Below are 27,049 nucleotides of genomic sequence, written 5' to 3'. Positions count from 1 at the left end.
AGTGTGACATTTAAAAATCGTACTGTCCACATTTTTCATTTCATCTTCCATTTGACATCTATCAGAGTACTGAAAACAAGATGTCTCTAAATCTACAGTTCATATTTTTTATTTTCTTCTCCATTTGGTCATTAAAGTATCCAATGCATGTTTGTATTTTTTGCCAAAATACAGTTGTTCCCCTTAATTCAGTAAAGGAAAGTCCTTGAAATAGATGCTATTTATAAGAGGTCACTTAAATCCACAGCAAAATATAAAGGTCCTTACTTTAACAGTGTACATTAGAGCCAATAAAGTGTACTAGATCCACACCAAAATATAAAGGTCCTTACTTTAACAGTGTCCTTTAGAACCAATAAAGTGTACTAGATCCACTCCAAAATATAAAGGTCCTTACTTTAACAGTGTACATTAGAGCCAATAAAGTGTACTAAATCCACACCAAAATATAAAGGTCCTTACTTTAACAGTGTCCTTTAGAGCCAGTAAAGTGTACTAGATCCACACCAAAATATAAAGGTCCTTACTTTAACAGTGTACGTTAGAGACAATAAAGTGTACTAGATCCACACCAAAATATAAAGGCCCTTACTTTAACAGTGTCTGGTAGAGCCAATAAAGTGTACCAGATAAGGTAGCCAATACATTATAAACAAGTCTGTTTAAAAACATGTATGACTTATGCCAAAACAGATTGTAATGGAGTAGGTTTTATGTGAAATCACATTCTAATCAGTTATAATCAGCAAAGTGCTCTAAATTAGTAAAAATACAGTGCTCCCTCATGATAATGATGCCCATTGGAGCTATGGAATTTAAATGACCTTAAAGTGAAATGAGTTTATAATAAAATATGTTAAAAATTACATTATAAAATATAATTTTACAACTAATGCAATCCACGATCATACACCCTTTATGAAAGAAAGAGTGTTATAATGAAGGGCATTATAGTGAGGTGGTGCTATGAATCAAGTTTGAGTTTCAAGCATCCAGATTCATCTTGTATAATAAGATATATGACTATACCTGTGTTATTTCAGTGACCATGTTAAATTGTGGCACCTTGTAGTGTTTACGGGACCACTGTAACTACAGTTTAACATTTTGTCTCCCCCAAAACAGTCATGCTTCATATGGGGTCACTCATTCATCACAAGAAAAAAATGTGAGGTCGTGCTTCATTCAAGTTCATCGGAGAAAGCTCCTATGAGAGGTCATGCTTTAAGTGAGTCCATTTAGATATCAGAGAAGACTGCCATGATAGATCATACTTCATACAGGCCAATCATTCCTCAGATAAGACCTCAGTGAGATGTTATACTTCATTTGAGGCCTGTCATTCATCAGAGAAAGACCACATAAGAAGTCATACTTAAGTGAAGCCATTTGTTCATCAGAGAAAGCCTTCATGAAAGGTCATACTTCACATGAGGCCAATCATTTGTCAGAGAAAGGGTGGCTTTGTAAGAGGAGGAACCACCATTGTTTTAGCTAGTACAAAATGCACAGTCATTTTACAGTACCTACTTTTGCCCTGTAAAATCTGAGTGCTGAGAGCCTTATGGGCTATAGGGTTGGTCCTATAAGGACATCTGTGAATGTGACAGTTTTGGATTGCTGAGAGCCTTTTAGGTTATAGGGTTGGTCCTATAAGGACATCTGTGAATGTGACAGTTTTAGATTGCTGAGAGTCTTATGGGTTATAGGGCTGGTCCTACAAGGACATCTGTGAATGTGACAGTTTTGGATTGAAGCTCACAGTGTAGTAACATAGTTGGGGGTGCCTTGGCATTCTTTATTGAAGAATATATTTTCAAGATTCACAAGAACAAATGAAGCAGCCTTTGGCTATTATAGTCCTGAATAAAATATATTGAATGTTACTTCAATGTGTTTAAATCGGAGAGATGTTAAATAGCAGGAATTTTTAGTGGAAAATTATTTATAGCCAAGTAATGTAAGTTTTATTGTCTTTTACTGTAGGTGGTTACCATTACCTGCATGTTTCCAAACCTGGTCAGGATATTCCATTACAGATCCAAACTGCACAGGCAGACTATGTAAGTATATATCAAGGTGAGATTGTATTATAGAATACAAATCTTATTTTCAATCTAATTTTAATTTATTTATGTAAATATAGCACAGGTTACTACATACCTATATATCCATACCCCGGTGTCACACAACTTCTAATTAGATTAAAGATTTGCATATTGGCTTGTAATATTTTTGACCCAATTTGATATTTTTGTCAGGAGTTGTACAAAATGAAAAAATATATCTATAGTGTTAAAACTATGCATTTAGAAATCATTTTATTCCAAAAAACAAGAGTTAAGTAATTCATTAAAGTTGATAACATTCTGGAACTTTTCAAAGATAAAACAAGTATATTCTCATTGGAATTGGATTAATTTAATTTGTGATGCCTACTGATTAATTAGTTGAAAATTAATTGTCTAGAACCATAAAATAAGTCAGATATTTGTTAAAAATTCAATTAGAGGAAGAAAAAAAAAGGTGAGAATTTGAGAGAACGTAAGGCCTTACAATACAAAATGTATTTGAGAGGAAAATGGTCATTTATATTTACATGAAAATGATTTTAAGTCATGTCATATGTTGTAAATAACTGTTGGATATGATACTCTCATAGTTAAACATGGTAGAATAACCTCATAGTAAAACATGGTAGAATAACCTCATAGTAAAACACGGTAGAATAACCTCATAGTAAAACATGGTAGAATAACCTCATAGTAAAACATGGTAGAATAACCTCATAGTAAAACATGGTAGAATAACCTCATAGTAAAACATGGTAGAATAACCTCATAGTAAAACATGGTAGATTAACCTCATAGTAAAACATGGTAGAATAACCTCATAGTAAAACATGGTAGATTAACCTCATAGTAAAACATGGTAGAACGACCTCATAGTAAAACATGGTAGATTAACCTCATAGTAAAACATGGTAGAATAACCTCATAGTAAAACATGGTAGAATAACTTCATAGTAAAACACAGTAGAACAACCTCATAGTAAAACATGGTAGAATAACCTCATAGTAAGGCAAACAATTCACATGGTCTGTGTACTACTCACAGTAATTTTTATGCCATCAAATTTGTTAAGTATGTTTCCACTTTATATCTGACACCTGAACATATGGAATCAAAATCTGTGTTAGCACATAATTTTTTGAATGCCTGATTGAATAATATAAATACACGATACAGAACAACAGCAAGATGGACCAACCAGCAACTTGTGTAACCTTAAAACCTGGGTGCCACATTCATATGCTGAGTCTGTCTGACCCTCAAAATAAGGTCAGGGAAAGAGATGCATTACATGGTTTATGTGTTTATGAGGGGGAACTTATTTATGGCCGATTTTATGCTTTTGTATAAGTTAATTTTAATAATCTTTGTCAAAATATGTCTTTATCCAAAAACATAATTAAAAGAAGAACCAGTGTATCAGTATTTTATTCTTCTGATCTTGTCCAGAATCCATGTTTTAACATATGATCACAATGTCTCATTTACCTCAGCTATAAAGTCACTTCCTTTGTTGGCTTAGTGTCCGTCATTTGTTACTGATTAATATTTTCTGATCTTTTGCAAACCCTCATAACTTCATAGCTACAAATCACCATGTTTTTTAGTAAAAGTGCAATGCTTCCTTTAAGCATGGAAATTGCTGTGGTTTTGTATATTGAAAATAACTTTGGTCACATCTATTGGTGACTGTGATCAAATCTACTGCTTCATGAGCATTTACTGACTTTGATCACATCTGTTGCTTCATGAGCATTGAATGACTTTGATCACATCTGTTGCTTCATGAACATTGAATGACTTTGATCACATCTGTTGCTTCATGAACATTGAATGACTTTGATCACATCTGTTGCTTCATGAACATTGAATGACTTTGATCACATCTGTTGTTTCATGAACTTTAACAGGGTTATGAGTGATTGTCACAGTTTTGTAAATAATACAGCAGAAGGTGTGCATTAAAATTTAATGACTCCGAGCCCCCAGTCATTAATTGTGACACTCTAGATACATAGAACAACTCACGGTTGAATAGCTAACAATTTTATCAAATTAAAAGATCAATTGAAATAATTTCCTAGACATAAATCTTCAATTTCAAATTTCAATAACAGTTTGAACATAATGCTTCAGTTTAATACTATTTTGACACAATAATGGCCTGGTCAACCAAATGCCACTTTACATTTAAATCATCACATCAAAGTTAATGTCCTGTTGTGAGAGACTCTCAGTTCAGTACACTGCTACATATATACATAGTTCTTTAATATCAAACAAATATCTTATTAGGTTTACTTTGCTCTCACATATGAATGTGTTTCAGATTCTGTTCTAGGCTAAAGTCGATAGCAAATCAATGAAAAATAATATCTATAAATCTATTACTTATCTTTTCAAAACTTTGATTCTACTAAATTCTTGCTCAGATGTGGGAGGTCATAAGTTCGAACCCTGGTTGAGTCGTATTAAGGACTTATAAAAATGGTACTAGCAGCTGCCTTGCATGGCACTCAGCATTATACGGTTAGTGTTAGGATAGGTCAGCCTGATGTAAGGATAATGTGACTAGGTGTGACATCATGCTACATATCTGCGGCATGATGCCCCATTGCTAGACATAACTATAAACTGCCACATTGCAGACATTATAGCGATATGACTGAAAAACTGTTAAACCTACACTAAAAATCCAAAACACACACACACACTCTGTTCCTGAAAGATCAGAAACAGATTCTATCAAATACAGTCAAAATCTTTGAAGATATGATTTGATGTTTGGTGGTCTTTTTTATCCATTTTTTTATCCTTTTATTTTTGTTATACACAGTATGTTTAAGACCACCAGTCACATTGGAACACCCAAGACGTTTTGATGCAATGAAACAATGAGACCATCTTAGATCTGTAGGAAATCAAGTTGAATATATAACATTTGGAGGAATAAAGTTAATAAATTGATACATTGAACTAAAAGAACACACTACTTAAAGTGCTGAATGAAAATAGAAATAACTATAAAGCTGTTGACAACTTTTTACCAAGTTTGATGAAGGGAAATGTAAAAGTAAAACTGAAATTGTATCCCTCAATCATGAGGGTGTTATTCTGACGGTCCAAGTGATATCTTAGATATGTTTAGTGACTCATTTTGCTCAAATTGCTGAAAAGCTTCAAGAACCTAATCATCCAGTACTCAAACAATTTAATTCTCAAAAGCTCCCTAATGACATAAAGTTTGAAATGAGTCCTGAATTTGTGTTGAAGTATATTCAAGCAATGAATGATTGTAAAGCCACCTATCTTGATATGATTGGACCAAGGCTACTAGTTGTAGCTGTACCAGCTTTATAATAGTAGATAGCATAGCTTTTATATATAGTCATAGTATTGGGTGTTATAAGTATCCTCAAACCTGGAAAACTGTCATGGCAACTCTGTTGCGTAAAGCTGGAACAAAAGATGATACAAATAACTACAGACCCATCTGTATCCTTTTTTATCTTTTCAAATTGCTTGATAAACTTGTATTTGATTCTTTTATGACCTATATGAACAGTGAGAATCAGTCTGTTTTTGTCCGAATTACTCATACAAAACCAAACTCGTATCTATGATTGATCGATGGCTACACACAGTAGAGAAAGGAGAAATGGTTGCCACTATTATGGTTGATTTTCATCAAGTTTTTCATCTTGTTGACCATGACATTTTGCTTGAAAAACATTAAAATATATCAGTACATGTATAATGAAAACTCCTTAACTGGTTTACTTCTTACATATCTGATAGAGTACAAAAAAGTCTCTCTAAATGGCCATCTTTCTGAAAGTAAAAATATTAATTGTAGAGCACTACACAGCTTTAAACTTCAACCTCAATTATTCATTTTATTTATTAATGTCTTACTAATTATAAGATGAAATTCAGTTTCTTCCACTGACTTCTATGCAGATGACACTACACTGAATGAGTTGGGTAAAACCGTAAACCAAATTTGTAAATTACTAGCAAGATGCACTTAACAGACTAGATGTATGGTGCAAGGGATATACATACAAAAATATAAAAAAAACTACTAGTTACAAAACAAAACCAAAATGAGCAAGGCTAGATTGTGAGAAACTCAAAGTTCTGTTTGACAATGTTAACCATAATACTACCTCTCATGATAAACATTCTTGATGTATTTGTAGATAACAATTTAAATTTATCTATTCACATTAAACATATTCTATAAAAGGTAAATTCTTATCTTTGATTACTTTAGAAAATCAGAACATTCATTCCTTTTAATTATAGGACATCTTTTACAAAAGTTATATTCAACCATATCTGGAATATTGTAATTTTGTGTAATACCTCTAACTCAAGATAATAAAACTTTTAAGATTCCAAAAGAGGGCAAGCCATTCAATTCTATAGACAAATTTCTGGATGCTACAAATTATATTAAACCTCTACCAGCACATGAAAGAACATTTCTTAGAAAGGTCAAATTTACATATAAAGTGTCCAGAATTTTTTAAAAATCTATGCAATTTATTTCACAAAAGAGATGTTGATGGTACTCCAGATTTAAGGTTTGTTAAAAGGACAAATTGCATTTTACCAAACACCAGAGAAGGTTTTGTTTAAATAGAGCTTTTAATATACTGATCTACTGGAATGGGACATCATTCCCAGTGACATAAGGCAGGCTTCTGGCATTTCGTCTTTGCATAATCAGTGTCTTAAATGGATGAAATTTAAGGCAGTCGAAAAGTTATATAAATATCCCCTGATTTTCCCTGCTTAGACATGTTTTTCATAGATGAATTTTTCAATACAAATTGACATTATTGTGCATGTTAAATATGAGCTTGAAACTTTATCTTCAGAATTACTCATTTCTATAGTGTTAAGCATGATTCTTGTATAAAGGGCCATTCTTTAAAATAAGCCAGTACTGTATCATTACTGTGAAATTCATGGAAATTTCTAAAGATCATGACAAAAATGAATTGAATGCATGGAAATTGTGAATGATATTTGCAAGCCCTGCCTTTGTTTACATTGTCAATCCCCATACATTTAGGTCATTCACTGCATTCTTTAGTTTCCAAAGGGGGTGGAGGTGTCCTACCTAAATTTCATTTCAAGAATACACACTGATGCTTGAATGTGCCTGTTAGAAAGATTCTTGGATTTATGGTAAAGCAGAATATTTTCTTATGATTTACAGAAAATATGCTTAAGTAAACACACATACTATTTCTGTTATTATCACTCTTCATTTCTTATACTTTCCATCCAGGGTCAGGATCTTGTGACTGGGAAGCCAGGACAGTCACCAGAGTACTTCTGTCTTCACATCAATCAGTACAAGAGTGTGCAAACCATCACTTGCTTGTCTAAGCAGGTAAACATATTTGAAATGAGACAATCCAGAATAATTTTGAAATTGTTTGACCATGTGAAGGATTGTGTTCACTAAGCAGGTAAACATATTTGAAATGAGACATTCCAGAATAATTTTGAAATTGTTTGACTATATGAAGGATTGTGTTCACTAAACAGGTAAACATATTTCAAATGAGACATTCCAGAATAATTTTGAAATTGTTTGACCATATGAAAGATTGTGTTCACTAAACAGGTAAACATGTTTGAAATGCATCTCATTTCAAACATATTTACCTGTTTAGTGAACACAATCTTTCCAGAATAATTTTGAAATTGTTTAACCATATGAAGGATTGTGTTCACTAAGCAGACCCTCATATTTTTAACTGTAATGTTGATTAAATTCAGGCTCTGGCTACCATCAGATTAGCAGAATTCACAGTAATTCTCCCAGGATAAGTCCATGATTGATTATCATCAGCCCATCCCCATCTTATACAAAATTTCGCAAATTTTCAAAGAAGAAAGCTTGTCTCACCTTAGTAATCTCATGAACCCAAACCCACCTCTGCCTTCCCATCTTTCATGTTTGATTAATTATATGTTTTGTCTTCCCAGGGCTTATCATTGAAGGAATTCTTGGTAAATGGAGTACTGGCATTTTTTTAACTGTAAATTGCATCTATTTCTAAGCAGTTTAAGATTAATATTACACAATATCAACAATTTTGGTTTCTAAGGTTTTAATTTGAATATTATGTTTAAAGAATGTAAAAGTTATTCTGTATTTAAAATGGACATTGGTGAGCCTTAACTACATATTCTAAAAATGTGAGAATAAAATTAAAGCTCTAAGTTCCTAAAATGATATGTGTTATCAGAATAAAGTTACAATCATGTAATGCAGGTACTTGCTTATGTCGGATGCAACTGCAAACTTCACCGACCCAAGCCTGCCAGTCGATAATGCAACAACAGATCTCCATTTTTGAATTTGTTAGGAGTTATCAATAGAACAAACAACCTAGCCCTGATCTACCAGTGTATTATGCCATGGCAGATCAGGGTTTATATTGCTTGTGATTGGATTCGACTTAAAAGGAAGTACTAGATTGTAACAATAGTGATTATCTCCAATTTGGTTCCATTACTAAATGCTAAATTCATACAAAATTGTAATGACATCCAGAAATGCAAACCAAATTCATAACCACTTTTGGCTAAGGATTTAAGTTAAGTGCCTTTCTCTCTGAGTTTTGAGAATATCAGCCAGAGTTCACAGAAATGAAAAAAAGTATGTAAAAGAATATTGAAGTTACTTCAGGACCATGTTCTGTGACCCTTCATGCCCATATGCATGGTCTCTTTCCAGCTTTATTTTTTCTTTCACCTCCTCAAATTTATAAACTAACACTTTTTTAAATTTATAATTTTGTTTTGATTCCATTCACATGAATAAAACATAATTGCATCTAAATTAAGGTATATTAGTGAACTATGGGCCAGCAATAAATGTTGATTTTTCAGCAAATTGTAATAATTTAGTTGTTGTTTCAAATGCATTTGTAGCAAAAGGAAATTTGATATCATAGAAAATCAAAATTTCATTTTGTTGTGGGCTTTTGATGTACACTAATATGCTGAAAATAAGTCATAATAGATGTTGTCTTTCATACTTTGTCACCAAACAAGCCATCCTATGTTACAGACAGATATTATACTATATAGCAAAGAATTTATGCAGTGCCAAAATTATGTGCTTACAGTCTTGGGATATTTATGCAATGGTTTAAGTCTATGATACTCTCTGTTGGACATTTAATTATACCATTTATTTATTATTTTTATATGCCCATGTTAAATCTTGAATATTATGTTTCGGCATTGCCCATCCATCTTTCCATCTGACCAGTAACTTTGTAATGGTTCTAGACATTTTCATGAAAATTAGCCCAAACTATCATGACTCTACACTGTGTTGCATATGTTTGCCAGTGCCTTTTGCCTCCTTGCTAATGTCAAGGCAAATGAAAATCCTGTGACTTTGTATCCTTGTGCAGAGAAAAACGTTTGAACCACTGAAGTTATTTTAATAAAACTTTAACCAGTTATATATTGTGGCTAGACAGTCTGTCCCATGCCAGTACTATGACCCTGTCAAAATATTAATGTAAAAATACAAGGGAAAATATGAATCTGTGATCTGTATTCATGCACAATTATAATTTTCAAAGGAATGAAAATATTTTTCTTGAGCTTTTTATGACTTGTCTCATATTGACATTCATACCCACTACATCAAAGTCTCATATTCACAGTTATATCTCCTACCTCAGTCTCATATTTGTAGTCATATGCCATACCTTAAAGTCTCATATTCACAGTCATACTCCCTACCTCAAAGTCTCATATTCACAGTCATATCCCCTACATCATAGTCTTATATTCACAGTCATATCCCTAGCTCATAGTCTCATATTCACAGTTATATCCCCTACATCAAAGTCTTATATTCACAGTCATATCCCCTACATCAAAGTCTCATATTCACAGTCGTATCCCCTACCTCAAAGTCTTATATTCACAGTCATATCCCCTACCTCAAAGTCTTATATTCACAGTCATATCCCCTACCTCATAGTCTCATATTCACAGTTATATCCCCTACATCAAAGTCTTATATTCACATTCATATGCCCTACCTCAAAGTCTCATATTCAGTCATATCCCCTACCTCATAGTCTCATATTCACAGTTATATCCCCTACATCAAAGTCTTATATTCACAGTCATATCCCCTACCTCAAAGTCATATATTCACAGTCATATCCCCTACATCAAAGTCTTATATTCAAAGTCATATCCCCAACCTCATAGTCTCATATTCACAGTTATATCCCCTACATCAAAGTCTTATATTCACATTCATATGCCCTACCTCAAAGTCTCATATTCAGTCATATCCCCTACCTCAAAGTCTCATATTCACAGTCATATTCCCTTCATCAAAGTCTTATATATACAGTCATATCCCCTACATCAAAGTCTTATATTCACAGTCGTATCCCCTACCTCAAAGTCTTATATTCACAGTCATATCCCCTACATCAAAGTCTTATATTCAAAGTCATATCCCCTACCTCATAGTCTCATATTCACAGTTATATCCCCTACATCAAAGTCTTATATTCACATTCATATGCCCTACCTCAAAGTCTCATATTCAGTCATATCCCCTACCTCAAAGTCTCATATTCACAGTCATATTCCCTTCATCAAAGTCTTATATATACAGTCATATCCCCTACCTCAAAGCCTTATATACACAGTCGTATCCCCTACCTCAGAGTCTCATATTCACAGTCGAATCCCTTACCTCAAAGTTGAGGTCACAACAAGGGTCAGTAGTAGTCTTTAGCCTTATCCAGGCTGTCTCATAATCCTTATTGATATATTGATGAAACTTTACCCAGGTCCACACCTTGTTATTGAGTAAAAGTCAGCCAGGTCAAAGGTCAACTGCATCTATGGAGAAAAAGACACAAGACGTATATCATGTGCCAGTTGTGACACTCTCAGTTAAAAATATTCCCATGTGTTTTTTTATGGAAGACTGATTTATTTCAAATATAAAAAAATTAACTCTTTGAAAATAACCAACCATACAGTCAGATACTTTAAGTGTACAGTCATTTTGCATCCAGTTGGTTTCCACAGAATTAACACAAGGATAATGTCTGCAAAATTAATCCGCCTCAAATACATATTTAGGAAATTAGACAAAAACAGTAACAGATCTGCAAAAATAAATTGTTTGACATCTAGAAACTAAAATTGATTAGCTTTATAAAATAGGTTTATGGTGTCAAACACTTTAATTTCCATCATAATAAGCCAGTTACCCACAAAAGTTTGAATTCGCAAGTTTTCCTCAAAGGTAGTGTGACTTTAATATATGACTTTATATCTTTGCAGCCTTTCCCAAGCAACAATATGATATGTTTGTATGGACTGCATGAGAAAAGCCTTAATAATCTCCTGTCCAGATTTAATGAAGGACTTATCACCGATTTCTACAGGTATGGTCTTACACTGATGAACCTTTGTGTTCCTTTAGAAAAACTATAGAAGAATAATTGTTGTCCTTCCATGATAAGGCTGGGTTGGCTGGCATGACTGATTCTTTAATGTCAGCCGCTTTACTCAGACGATAGTCAGAAATGGAAATAGTGCTGATCTAATGTTCAGCATAGCCTGCCATAAAATCCTCTCATCACTGCTCCTTCAAAGCAAATGGTTGTATTAGCATGGAGTTTTCATTAAAACACTTCTTGCTATATGAAGTAATTCTTGTACTGAAAGGCTGCTTTGGTGGCCAGCTTGAAAATCTTATTTTTACTTTTGAAGAAATTGTTATATTAACATGGAGTATTACTGAACTCAAATAACAGTTTATCAACATGGGGTTTCATCGAACAGAATAACAGTGTATCAACATGGAATTTCACTGAAGTCCAATAAACATGACAACACTATGTTGCTCATCCTGAATGAAAATAATGTTGATCTGACATCAAACATGGCCACCATATTGGTCTTATCAAAAGTCTTGATATTACCTATTACTGTGGAATGAATGATGGCATTGATTTTCACTAAATTTGGTTTAGGATGTTAATGGTGTAGATATGAACACCAGCATGTCCACACTATTGTAAACAAGTTTGAAAACCAGACCCATGCCTATCAACCTTTCAGACAGTATTGTGTGGAATACAGTCTTCATTCAAATGCAGAATTTGCTGGTCTCTGTAGTTCAGCAGAGGGTTTGAAGGAGATGCAAGTGTCATTTGTATTCTCTTTGCACTCATTAGAGACTGGATAGTACTATTGTTCAAACTTCTCCATGATCTTTTTGAACATTTCTGTACACAAGTCTGAAAAATAAATGAAATGCAGCTGTAAATCGAATACGGTGTTCAGCAGTACAATGTTAGAAAGCACTTCAGCTCATGTGATATGGTTTGCCAATGATTGCTTCTATGGTGTGTCAGTGATAGCTTCTATGGTGTGTCAGTGATTGCTTTTATGGTGTGTCAATGATTGCTTATATGGTGTGTCAGTGATAGCTCAAATGGTGTGTCAGTGATTGCTTATATGGTGTGTCAGTAATTGCTTATATGTTGTGTCAGTAATTGCTTATATGGTGTGTCAGTGATTGCTTATATGGTGTGTCAGTGATTGCTTGTATGGTGTATCAATGATTGCTTATATGGTGGATCAATAATTGCTTATATGGCATGTCAAAGATTGCTTATATGGTGTGTCAAAGATTGCTTATATGGTGTGTCAGTGATTGCTTATATGGTGTGTCAGTGATTGCCTATATTGTGTGCCAATGATTGCTTATATGGTGTGTCAATAATTGCTTATATGGTGTGTCAGTCATTGCTTATATGGTGTGTCAATCATTACTTATATGTTGTGTCAATCATTGCTTATATGGTGTGTCATTCATTGCTTATATGGAGTAAAATCCAACTTCAAACAAGTGTTGTTTATTATAAACTGGCTAGTAACATTAATAAAAATGGCTTAAATATCCTCATTCAAAGAAAATGAAGTGTATTATTTTTTGTCTCTTCAACAGGCATCTTTTTGATTTACCTAATTTAAAATGATTTGGGTTTTCCATATGTACTTTAGCTATGTACATGAGTGTAATGTGTTGTCCTGTTGTGGTGATCAAAGGAATTTGAACACAAAATTACCATGCTATTGTCAGTCAGTTAAGTAATCTGTGCCAGACTGTTGTTTTTATCTGACTGCCTTTAGTTTGTAATCACCTCATTGACAATCAGCTGTGAAAATTGCCCCATGGTGATAAATTTTCATAAGCATTAAGCACAACTGTTTGTGGTTTTATACTGGCTACTATTTAAGGCAGGATTGGGCAAACTTTGACCCATGGGTTGGATCTGGTCTGTGACCTTGTTTTATCCACTTAAAATATCTACATCATAGTGTGTTGCTTAAAAATCACTTATCCTGCCTGCACCCTGGAGGAAGTTGCCCAGGGCTGGCTTAAGGGTATATTATTTGATATCCAAAAAGGTCTCTTTTTTATTTATTACAGGAAATCAAGATTTTTTAAAAAATAACTGTTGTTCGCTTTGGGAGTAAAAAATCATTTTTTTAGGATGACACATTATGTTCTGGAAGTTATCCAGACCTACTTAAGGATGGAGTCAAGCCAAAGATCACTTCTTGCATGTTTGTACTTCACTGAGCTTGTGAAGACAGTTGCTTGCACCTATGTAAATGAATTTTGACCAGACTTTGTATTTTGCATTTCTAAATTAAAAAAATGTAGGTACTTAGCACTTTTGCATTGATTTTAAGGGCAAAGATCTTGACTTGGCAGTTTTATCTGTAATGGCTTGTGAGCGTGATAACACAAATGAATTTGAATGGATTTTTTTTAATCAAACTCAGTATATTTTGATGGTGTTTGAGATGAATAAATTTATCAAACTCATTACATTTGGACAGTATCTGAGATGAATTCATTTATCAAACTCATTACATTTGGACAGTATCTGAGATGAATTCATTTATCAAACTCATTACATTTGGACAGTATCTGAGATGAATTCATTTATCAAACTCATTACATTTGGACAGTATCTGAGATGAATTCATTTATCAAACTCATACATATTGAGAGTATCTGAGATGAATTCATTTATCAAACTCAATACATTTTGATAGTATCTGAGATGAATTCATTTATCAAACTCATTACATTTGGACAGTATCTGAGATGAATTCATTTATCAAATTCATACATGTTGAGAGTATCTGAGATGAATTCATTTATCAAACTCAATACATTTTGATAGTATCTGAGATGAATTCATTTATCAAACTCAATACATTTTGATAGTATCTGAGATGAATTCATTTATCAAACTCAATACATTTTGATAGTATCTGAGATGAATTCATTTATCAAACTCATACATGTTGAGAGTATCTGAGATGAATTCATTTATCAAATTCATACATGTTGAGAGTATCTGAGATGAATTCATTTATCAAACTCATACATACTGAGAGTATCTGAGATGAATTCATTTATCAAACTCATACATATTGAGAGTATCTGAGGTGAATTAATTCATCACTCATTACATTTTGAGAGTATCTGAGGTGAATTCATTTATCAAACTCATACATATTAAGAGTATCTGAGATGAATTCATTTATCAAACTCATACATATTGAGAGTATCTGAGATGAATTCATTTATCAAACTCATACATATTGAGAGTATCTGAGGTGAATTAATTCATCAAACTCATTACATTTTGAGAGTATCTGAGGTGAATTCATTTATCAATCTCATACATATTTAGAGTATCTGAGATGAATTCATTTATCAAACTCATACATATTGAGAGTATCTGAGATGAATTCATTTATCAAACTCATACATATTGAGAATATCTGAGATGAATTCATTTATCAAACTCAAACTCATACATATTGAGAGTATCTGAGATGAATTCATTTATCAAACTCATGCATATTGACAGTATCTGAGGTGAATTAATTCATCAAACTCATTACATTTTGACAGCATCTGAGGCAAATCCAGTGATCTCTGTGCACACAAATTCAGGTTCAAGATCAAAGATCTGACCAAAAATTTGTACTCCTCTTGTAACAACATTAACATATTTTTGTTTCCAAATTTGGTATGTTGATGTTTCTAAAAAAATAATCCAATATGATTTCAATAATCTGCACAAAAAAAGGAGAAAAAGATTCCTAAAATTCTTTTTTGCATTAGTATCATCAACAGATTCTTGTAGTGAGAATTCAGTATTAATCATAGATGTAAAGTAATGTTTGGTATATTAAAATAATGATTAAAACAGCAGTATTTTTTTAATTTCAAAATATGATATAACAAAAAAATAGGTATGTGAGTTTGCCAATTGCTTTCTTTACATTTCCAGTATCATCTACTGTATCGAATGATATTTTAGCATTATTTCAGTCATAAATTCAGGGAATTCATCATTTCTGAAACAAAATTTTTCATGATGTGCTCAAATCATACTGTTATATAACTATTAATGGAAACAAATATATGTATGTTTAAATTTTGAGTTATATGAATAATGTAAAATTTTATGATTGAATAAATCTTGAATTAATTGTAATTTTTCTTTTTCTTACTGTAACATCCTTATTTATGTTTTCAGCTACTTCCAGGAAGCCTGGTGCTTGGCAGTTTACCATGACAGATTTGCAGATTTCAGGGATGAGCTTCGTGAACTTCTTATCACAAGACAAGTAAGGATGCAGAAACTTTAACATGGCAATAAAAACTTTGTCATGGTTAATCTGTTCCAGTCAAGCATCTATTATCAAGAGTCCCTTAGACATACATATTTTGCCAGGTCAAAAGGTCGTCACTAAGGATGATAAAAGAAACATAATGAACGTATTGTATGTCTAGAAGAGAGAATCAGGGGTCTAATGTAATCCTTGTTTGTGGCTTGCAATCAAAATCTTGATAGCACACCTAGCCCCACAGGTTTTGAATGGTTACCATGAAACTTGGTAAATATCATCTCACAAAGATTGACATTTTGACATATCAATTTATTCCTGCGTTTTGGGGAGTTATGGCCCTTATTGTCTTGCAGCATAACACAGTTTTGTTAGTCCTTTTAGTCTTCCATTTTTTAATGGATTGCCATAAATCCTGAATATTATGGTTATGGACATACCATTTTGCTTGTGCAGTATTTACTGGAGTTATTGCTCATTTTGTCTTAATATTCATGCAGGGCATGACAATGTCATTAGAACAACTAGTCCTGTAGTTTGTGACGGATTGCAAGGATCTTGGTAAATATTCCTGTCTTTACATAAAAGTAGGAATATAACTAATTAATTTGCCCCCCCCCCCCATTTGTTAGAGTCATTGCCCTTTTTTTCATCTTGTAGCTTCATGCAGTATATGACACAATCTTGTTTTTGACAGAAATGTGATAAGTATTATGGTCCTCACATGGAGATATGCATGTGCATATCAACAGACTGCTGTGTTAGAGTCCTTGCCAAGAGCTACAGGAGGTCAATTCATAGAACATTGTACTTGTTTAAAAAAAAGCCATGATCATAGGTAGTTGAGCAGAGTAAAAGTTTAGAAAAACTATTTCAAAGTAATGATGAAAGGAATGGATATACAACAGTCTGAAAATGTAAAACTACTTGGCATTATGATAGACCATATGTTGTGCTGGAAAAATACAAGTTGATAAGGTCATTAGAAAAGTTAATTCACTGCTTTATCTCTTGAATAGAATAAGATCCTATCTTCTTCAAGAACAGAGAAAGATATTCTGCAATGCATGCCACACCTAGAATATTGTTGTTCTCTCTGGGGTAATAGTATTACAGAAAATCAGGAATGACTACTGTTGTTCTGTCTGTAGTAATGGTGGTACAGAAAATCTGGAATAAATACTGTTATTCTGTCTGGGTAATAGTGTTACAGAAAATCAGGAATGAATACTGTTGTTCTCTCTGGGGTAATAGTGTTACAGAAAATCAGGAATGAATACTGTTGTTTTCTCTGGGGTAATAGTGGTGCATAAAATCAGGAATGAATAATGTTGTTCTATCTGGGGTAATTGTAGTACAGAAAATCAGGAATGAATACTGTTGTTCTGTCTGGGGTAATAGTGTTACAGAAAATCAGGAATGAATACTGTTGTTCTATCTGGGGTAATTGTGGCAGAGAAAATCAGGAATGAATACTGTTGTTCTATCTGGGGTAATAGTGTTACAGAAAATCAGGAATGAATACTGTTGTTCTGTCTGAGGTAACAGTGGTACAGAAAATCTGGAATAAATACTGTTGTTCTGTCTGGGGTAATAGTGTTACAGAAAATCAGAAAGGATTACTGTTGTTCTGTCGTGGGTAATAATGGTACAGAAAATCAAGAATGAATACTGTTGTTCTGCCTGAGGTAATTGTGTTACAGAAAATCAGGAATGAATAATGTTGTTCTGTTTGGGGTAATAGTGTTACAGAAAATCAGGAATGAATACTGTTGTTCTCTCTGGGGTAATAGTGGTGCAGAAAATCAGGAATGAATACTGTTGATCTATCTGGGGTAATTGTAGTACAGAAAATCAGGAATGAATACTGTTGTTCTGTCTGGGGTAATAGTGTTACAGAAAATCATGAATGAATACTGTTGTTCTATCTGGGGTAATTGTGGTACAGAAAATCAGGAATGATTACTGTTGTTCTATCTGGGGTAATAGTGTTACAGAAAATCAGGAATGAATACTGTTGTTCTCTCTGGGGTAATAGTGTTACAGAAAATCATGAATGAATACTGTTATTCTGTCTGGGGTAATAGTGTTACAGAGAATCAGGAATGAATACTGTTGTAATGTCTGGGATAACAGTGTTACAGAGAATCAGGAATGAATACTGTTGTAATGTCTGGGGTAATTGTGGTACAGAAAATCAGGAATGAATACTTTTGTTCTGTCTGGGGTAATTGTAGTACAGAAAATCAGGAATGAATACTGTTGTTCTGTCTGGGGTAATAGTGTTACAGAAAATCAGGAATGAATACTGTTGTTTTGTCTGGGGTAATTGTGGTGCAGAAAATTAGGAATGAATGTTGTTGTTCTGTCTGGGGTAATAGTGTTACAGAAAATCAGGAATCAATAATGTTGTTCTCTCTTGGGTAATAGTGGTGCAGAAAATCAGGAATGAATACTGTTGTTCTGTCTGAGGTAATTGTGTTACAGAAAATCATGAATGAATACTGTTGTCCTGTCTGGGGTAATAGTGTTACAGAGAATCAGGAATGAATACTGTTGTTTTGTCTGGGGCAATTGTGATGCAGAAAATCAGGAATGAATATTGTTGTTCTGTCTGGGGTAATTGTACAGAAAATCAGGAATGATTACTGTTGTTCTATCTGGGGTAATAGTGTTACAGAAAATCAGGAATGAATACTGTTGTTCTATCTGGGGTAACAGTATTACAGAGAATCAGGAATGAACACTGTTGTTCTGTCTGGGATAATAGTGTTACAGAAAATCAGGAATGAACACTGTTGTTCTGTCTTGGGTAATAGTGTTACAGAAAATCAGGAATGATTACTGAAATTACATAAAAGATCAGCGAGAGTTATTTATTCTTGATACTGATTTACATGCATCATCAACAAATCTTTTTAAAACCTCAAAGTGGCTTCTGTTTCAGCAGAGAACTCAATTTCAGAAGGGTTTACTAGTCTGTCTTAAATGTAATTTTAAATTTGTTAAAAATGTACATATGCTTGAACTAAGATCCGTCTGAAATAACAAGTAATATTTACCTAAAACAAGTTTTATAAGAAGAGTTTTGATTTTTCTGGAGCCAAACTATGCAATTCCATACCACCTTATATAAAGTCAGCTGACAGATTCCAAGCTTTTAGAAAAACTTCTTAGTTAATGTCTACAGAAACAATCATTTTTATGATTTTGTTTGATTCAGTACTACTACTTTTTACAACATTGTTATCATGTACTCACCTATAATGTTTTACACATGTTCGCTACTACTATTTGTATGAACCCTGTATGCACTCATCCTTGAAGCCTTGTACATATTTTATTGTAGCAGTAGATCACGTGTCAAGTTTTTAACAGCATTTGTTGTCTAAAGACACCTTATCTTGTAAAAATTGTGCATTATATATATATATATTTGTACAAATGTCTTTGTATAAGACGTCATGGAAGATTGGTCAGCTGACCAAATGCGCTTCTTCTTTAAATAGTTATTATTATTATTATCATTATTATTATCCAAGTTTTTGGGGTTCGGTACCCACACAGGCCAGCCCTGGTCAGCTTTCTTAGTGTGTTTTTGGAAAAGCACTAAGCTCACATTTCCTTGGCATGATATATAAAATAATGTGTTATCTCATGAACCCCAGGAAATTTTTGTCATTTTCACTGAACATCCAAATAAAATCCAAGTGGCTTCGATTTGGCCTGATGCCTAGTTGTGTTAGGAATGTCATTTTTCATAGGCTAGACTATTTCGCTTGCACATGTGCAGAAAGGTAAAAGTTGGAGTTCTTTTTTTCAATTTTATTTGCTTATTGGACCATCATTTTTGTGTCCTGTCTACTGTCCATTTTTACTTGAAATCCCCAACTTTTTCTACTTTTTGCAAAGGTTTGCCTGTCTGTGTGCAGTTCAGACTGGTCTGCCTTAGAACTGAGGCCAAAAAAGTCTAAAATCTAGACTCAAAATCTGATTACATTGACAGGCAAAGTTTTGTTGTAAAAAAATCAGGTCTAAAAAATGTTTTTCCCACTGTATTTTGTAATGCGAGCAGAAAGTCCAGATTATTTGGTATTATTGTAGAGCTACTTCTATCAACTTTTCTGCAATACCACCCATTTTGGTGTATCTTAAATGACCTGACACTACCTCCTGAGGCACAAACATAACACCAGAGGTTAACGAGTTAAATGTGCCATTAAAACCAACAAATGAAATTAAAGATTGAATGCATGGCAAGACAGAATCTTGTGAGCATATCTTGGAGTTTTTAATGGATTGATTTGAAATTTGATATATCATTTCAATTGGTATATGTTGGCACATATTTATGCTTCCTTTTTTTTGGTAAGAGTTATTGCCCTTCTTGACTTACATCTTGAGCAGTGTGTGACAGGATTTTGTGTGTGCAACTACTCCTGCAGTTTTTAGTGGGCTACCATGAAACAAAGTGCATATTATGGTCATCATTAGAAGATGTGCATTTTGACCAATTAGTGAACAATTTTCACAAGAATTATGTCCTTACATGAATTTTAGGTTCATCTCCATCATGGTAGGGTGTAGAAAAGGCAGGGGCATGTTTATGTGAGCAGGTGGCTCACCATTCCTCTAGTTGGTCCTGATTAGTGAAAAGTCTTGATACAGTAATGCTTCATTGTATGAAACTTCAGCATAAGGCACTCCCTTTGTATAGGGTGGGTTTCATAGTTCCCTTTTCATTATTTACTGGCATAAAAAAACTTAAAAATAAGGTGACCAAACTTACCTATAAGATTGTCTACTTTATGGTGTACATGGACGGTGTTGTAATAAGGGGGTACCCTAATTTCTTTACAAATATTCCATGGTTTACTGTGTAATGTCATATGTGTACTCTATGTATCGAGTAAACATCCTTGTACTAGAACAGGCAAGATTTACAATGCTAAATCTTTCCCCACGTACAAATATTAGACATAGGCAGTTTTCCTGTCAGATTAAGACTTAAAAAAACCCAGATTATTATACTTTGCTTTCATCATGATGATTGGTATTAAAATAAAGATTTGAATGCACACATTTTTTTTCTTCTTTGAGTTATCACTCTTGTTTGGTCCATGTTTCAAGCAAAAAGAAAAGAAAGAATAATTTGTTTAAAGAGGGGCTGGTGCTCCATCCCTGTATCAAAGCCACCCTGATCATTTTCATTAAGTAATTTATTGTTAATCAAAGGGATATCTGTTATGGGATGCTCGAAAAGAAGTCACTCTTTATATAACTTGTGTAAACTGGGATATGCTTGTTCATTGGTCATACTCTCATTCTGAAAGCTTTGTTGTTCATTACAGGTCAGTGAACATGAGACTCTGGAGGATAAAGTTAGAGAACTCATTGATGAAGATATTCCGGTAAAAATATCAGTTATTCTTTGCAATTATTAATACTGTTCCAGTATTGTATGCATTATGAATAGTTTTTTGTAATATTAGTGGATCTTGATTTTGTTTATAGGCATACATTTATTAATTTATTGCTGTTTAAGTGAGATAAAGTTTCATTGCATCTACTGATTTTTAATTTAAAAATATTCAGCCCATTTTTTTATAACAATCCTTGTTGAGCAGGGTATTTGTAGATAATAATTTCTTGTAGTGGCACAAGTCAAAGCACTGTCAAGTTATCATGTCCAGTTATCTCCTCTGTTCTTTTTGACATTTTGCAATTATTTCCATTTTAGTTAAGTGAGAGCCAAAGGAAGGATCTGTTTGACATATACTCTAAATCTGGCAGCAAGCGGGACATCGAGACAAGACTTCTCAATTTCCTTACCTACAACTACTACCATTTACCTATGTATGCAAAACCAGGGATGGTGTAGCTAGCTGTTCAGCTGTGATTCCCCAACAAGAGAACATTTTCTAGCTGTGATGTACACTGTGATACATGAATTATTGAGTGTATTGTTAAAGAAAATGTATCTGACTGAATTTAATATCAGTCTAAGAAAGAAAGGTTAGCACATGTAAGCAATAATTTTAGTGATACACTCAGTGGACTGTTGCAGTAACTTTACATAGACAAGGTTTCATGCTATGCGATAAAAGCAATTTCAGTTTTAACATATATTCAGGATTCTGATGATTTAAGGCAGTCATTGTAGTTAGTTGTTACATTAGTATGTATTGATGTCTTTCAATTACATTCCATTTCACATTGCAGTGATATTGCACATTCAGTAAACATGGCTGCCTATTTTTAAAGCTACATTTGAGATATATATATAATATATATATATATATATATATATATATATATATATATATATATATATATATATATATATATATATATATATATATACATTACACAAAGGAATCCTTTTTAAATATTGTGGTTTACTTTATTTCTTTTTTCAAGCTCATATCTACTTGTAAACTTAAGATCTGTCAGCTGACTGTTATGGTACATTGACTTTATTTGTGTATTTTAATGATTAGTTTGTAGTTCAAAACCTAAATGCAGATGTGATCAATAACTATTTTATAACCTATTTTTATACTATATATATATATATATATATATATATATATATATATATATATATATATATATATATATATATATATATATATATATATATATATATAGTATATATATTGTGAAAATGTTTTAAAAGAAACACATTAATACTTGCAATACTTCTTAGTTAAATAGAAAATATTTAGATTGTTCTAAGCCTTCAAATATTGATTTTTTTTTTCCATGATGTAGTAGGACATATAGTGGTACCCTTATCTATCAATTTTTTAATCTGTTCATCACACCTTGGATTACGTTTGGTCCTCAGAACAGTTTTCAGGCACTAGGGAGAGGTATCTGAACACATGGCTAGTTTTGGATATGATTTTGTTGAGATTCTGTTAATTTTAAAAAAATTTACTTGATGGAAGAAGCAGCGGTAGAAACTACAGAGTAGTACAATAAGCAGAAAATAAAAATAGAAGGCTTCCATTATGCTTGAGATCAAGCCAGAAATTCTAATCAGCAGTAGGCATACAACAAACTCAAACCTTCTGAGATCAAATTCATTGACTTCATGTTTAGAAACTCTTTGAAGATGATTCGATTATTATTGGTACAATAAGCAAATTAAAGGAAGGCAAGTTTCACTTGAAAAAAAACAGGTTTTTGAATCAGTTAGTATTGAAAAATATCTGATTACATAATGCAATTAGGTATCTAATGAGTTACAAATGTTACAAGTTATAAACCTAATTTTATTTTGTCACTTTGTTTATTTTAATTCAATTACAATAAATTTAATGTATTTACATTTTACTATTTTATCTGGAATAATCATGACAATTTAGATTATAATAAAATTGCACCACATATGAAAATTTAAGGTCATTTAATACTTGGAAGGTCGGAATGTTTTTTCCTTGATTTGTAAATAAATGTTTTGTGAATAATGTTTGATTACTTTTATTGGAGCTCTGTTTTAAGAATAAATACATGTACTGAAAAACTGTTGATGTCATGTAATGTATTCAAGTAAAAGTTGGAATTTGTACCAGTATAACCCATGTACTCTGAAGCATCTACTTTTATGCTTTCAGCTTTTTTATGTCACTTTATTTGAGAGACTGTATTAGTTCATGGGAAAAATAAAGTAAAAACTAAAAATTCTTCATATTGAATGATTATAGTATTTTACATAAATGTTCACTGTACAAAATTTATGAAACCCAGTGAATAATTATTTTATTTTACACCCATATTGAGCAAAAGAGTTAAAACTATTACTGAGTTCTTTACATTTTATATAAAATGAGCACAAATATAAGATTTTTCTGATTACATTACATCAGTTATTTTATCCAATTAACTGTAAAAATGTGAAATAAATGAAAATTTAAGGTACATTTGTCTATCTCGGAATATATGTCTTTGCCATGTATGATGTTGTGAAAACAACAAATATGTGATGGATATATAAATTTCACACCATTTTCATGTGATAAATACAGAGATTCTAGGACTGTGAAGTGAAAAATTCTTCCTGAATAATATTATAATGGAAAATTTCAAGGAAACCATAGTACAATTAAGATGAGATAATACTGAATTTTTTCTTCTGTTTTTATATTGAGAACCTTAATTCCAGCTTGCAAATAAATTATATATACTTTAAACATTGTCCAGTATATTGATTGTTATGAAAGATTAAGTCAGTTCTACAAAATGATTAGTGTTTATAATGATTTACATGGGTTCCAGCACAAACACTGCTACCAGTCCAGTTGATGTAGCAAGATCAAAAACATATCACAGTTTTGTGACTTAAAATCCTTTTATTGAGACATTTCATATAGGTACATATCTCTATCTTTATAATACTTGCATATCATGGGAACCAGAGAACAAATTCTTATTGTGTCTAGCTGATCCTAAATGACAATGGTGCCAGTCAGATGTACAATATGGCCACCACAGTGGCCATATTGAAAATCTTGTTATTGCTATTCTTTCTATATGGATGGTCATGTAAATATGGGGTTTCACTAAAAGGATTCTTATGATGTTCAGTTTGGTTCAGAATGAAAATGGTGCTGATCTGACATCCAGTAAGGCTGCCACAGTGGCCATCTTGAAAATCTTGTTATCTCTACTTCTCCTGTATGGATATTAATATCAACATGAGGATTGTACTAAATGACTCTTTATTATGTAATTTTGGTCCTAAAGGAAAGTGATGCAAATTCAATAGCTAGTATGGATGCCACAGTGGCCTTGTTGAAAAAAAATCTTGTTATCTCTACTTTTCCCCAGACAAAAACTATAATTGATATGGAGTTTTCACCAGAAGACTTCATATGGTATCTAGTTGGTCTTAACTGAAAATGGTGCTGATCTGATGACCAATATGGTTATTGCAATGAAAATCTTGTTTTAACCACTCCAGTACAGCTCCTCCTGTTGATGGATGGTCACTTCAACATGGGGTTTTTACTAAAACAATTTTTATGATGTCTAGTTGGTTCTAATTGAAAATGGTATCATTCAGACAGTGAGTTACAGTGGACATCTTAAAAATTCTTGTTATTACTATTCCTCCAGCTTGGGGTTTTCACTGAAAGATTTCATATGATGTCTAGTTGGTTGCAAATAATGATTGTGCAGATCTGACTCTGAATATGGCTGCCACTATGGCCATCTTAAAAATCTTGTTATCACTACTTCTAGTTGTTGGTCATATCAACATTGTGCTTTCACCAAAAGACATCTTATGATGTGTAATTGGTACTTTATGGAACTGGTACCAGTCTGATATTCAATATGGCCACCATAGCACCCTTCTTGTTATCATTACTCCTCCAAAAGGGACAGTCACATCAACATGGGATTTACACCAGAAGACTTCTTTTGGTGTCTGATTGGTCCTAAATCAAAATGGTGCCAGTCTGACATCTAATATGTCCACCACATCCTAAATCAAAATGGTACCAGTCTGACATCTAATATGTCCACCACATCCTAAATCAAAATGGTGCCAGTCTGACATCTAATATGTCCACCACAATAGCTAATTTTAAAAGCTTGTTATCACTGAAGAATATCAGAGATGATTGCAACCCTCGGTGGTTAAAAGGACACAATGGTCTTATCTTGAATTCCTGGAAATTCTTTTCAGCCTGTAGAGAATCAGTCCTTTCAATGAACTCTTATCTGAAGTTTATGAATTTTTGTAAAAAAATTCTTGCAAAGAGCAGAAAGAATTGGTCTACAATGGAGGCATAGATGTTATAACAAACACAAATCTCTTTGACAAAAGGCTGTGCATTATAGATTGTAACTGCTGATGTAACAAGTCAATAAAAAAGGATGTCTTACAGACATCAGGTGGCCTGCTTGCACTGATTTTCGTTGATATGGATACAAAAGTTATTGTGTTTTAGATATTATTCATTGTCATTATTTCCACATTACAGACATTTACACATTATTTTCGTGGACTGAGAGACTTCGAATTATAGTAAAATTCAAAAAAGGATATACTCTAGGATTATATTATTGTGATTCAGCTAAAGACTGTTGGCATATCACCACGACACAGGCCATCACAGGCACATCAACACTTTCAGTGTTGGATTTTTGGAATACCACTACAGTTTATTCAGAACTTTAATCATTAGGACTTGTGTTAGTAATTCTAGGATTATTTGGGATTTAATTCACAGTATTGTTAGTTCCCTTTACATTTTCATTTAGGATTCTAGGGAAATAAATTACTTGCTTAATTTTACACAACTTGTTGGTTTTTGTTTTTTTTTCTGTTACTTTGTTTAAGACCATAGAGTTGTAACATTAGAAATTTACATCAAATTGATTACACAATTGAGAGAAGACAATTTGTTTATTTAAATAAATTTACCACTTATAGGTGGCATTAAATTGCAAATTGTTGCCAGTGGCAAGTCATTGACAGTGATTATATAAGAAAACAGTTTTTGAAACTTTTGTCTCTATTTATTTATCCTCTGTCTTTGATGTAGAGCTCAGAATAGAGCATTATCACACATCATCTTGGACTTGCTGATCTGCTAGGTATATTAGTCACAGGTATTTCCTCAAGGAAACTATTACTAATGTTCAACTAATTAAATCAGTCATAACTGTACAGTATAATAAGTACAACAGTGTCTGCCTTTGTCAAAGTAAATTTACAGGATGACAAAATGGACTTGACACAAAATATTACTTTATCTGCAGTTGAGGAACAAAATCTCCATTTAAATAAGATCAGATGATAGGAAACCAGTCAAAGTAGCATGGAAACTGAGGTGTCTATCACTCTATGATGTTTTCAGAATTCATCCCTCTGGCTCACATTACTTTCAAATAAAATACAAGAAGCATTTTGAAAAGAATAAGACAGGAAATGCATGATTACTGTAAATTTGGATGGTGAGAAATACAGTGTTGTTTTATCTGTCCCTATATACATAACTGTGATAAAAATCCATATATTATACAGAGCATTAATGACATGTGGTCAGACTGAATTTATATGTATAAGCAATCCTTACCATGCACTTGTTGACTGCAATACACTTCAAAGAGAACAGATTTTAAAGACCAATGACACATCACCACAAGTGGCACATGTTTAAGAAATAATTGAAAATCTACATGCTGTGTAATATTGGATGCGTTA

At 32.8% G+C, this 27,049-nt stretch overlaps 1 protein-coding gene across 1 annotated transcript in view; it reads left to right on the top strand.

Moving 5' to 3' along the window:
• Positions 1-22,108, top strand: part of LOC149808119 (cilia- and flagella-associated protein 61-like) — a 161,920-nt gene extending 139,812 nt beyond the window's left edge. The window contains exons 24-29 of the mRNA XM_089973561.1: positions 1,987-2,063; positions 7,376-7,480; positions 11,440-11,543; positions 15,738-15,828; positions 21,180-21,239; positions 21,569-22,108. Of these exons, the coding sequence (XP_089829687.1) occupies positions 1,987-2,063; positions 7,376-7,480; positions 11,440-11,543; positions 15,738-15,828; positions 21,180-21,239; positions 21,569-21,709 (578 nt within the window). The 3' untranslated portion in view covers positions 21,710-22,108. The remainder of the gene's footprint in view (positions 1-1,986; positions 2,064-7,375; positions 7,481-11,439; positions 11,544-15,737; positions 15,829-21,179; positions 21,240-21,568) is intronic.
• Positions 22,109-27,049: the final 4,941 nt, after the last annotated feature.

The sequence above is a fragment of the Sinohyriopsis cumingii genome, chromosome 1 (assembly GCF_028554795.1).
Source record: "Sinohyriopsis cumingii isolate HCF-2022 chromosome 1, ASM2855479v2, whole genome shotgun sequence".
NCBI classification, from domain to species: Eukaryota; Metazoa; Mollusca; class Bivalvia; order Unionida; family Unionidae; genus Sinohyriopsis; species Sinohyriopsis cumingii.
The sequence above is the reverse complement of the archived record's forward strand: the minus strand, read 5'-3'. Positions and strand labels throughout refer to the sequence as shown.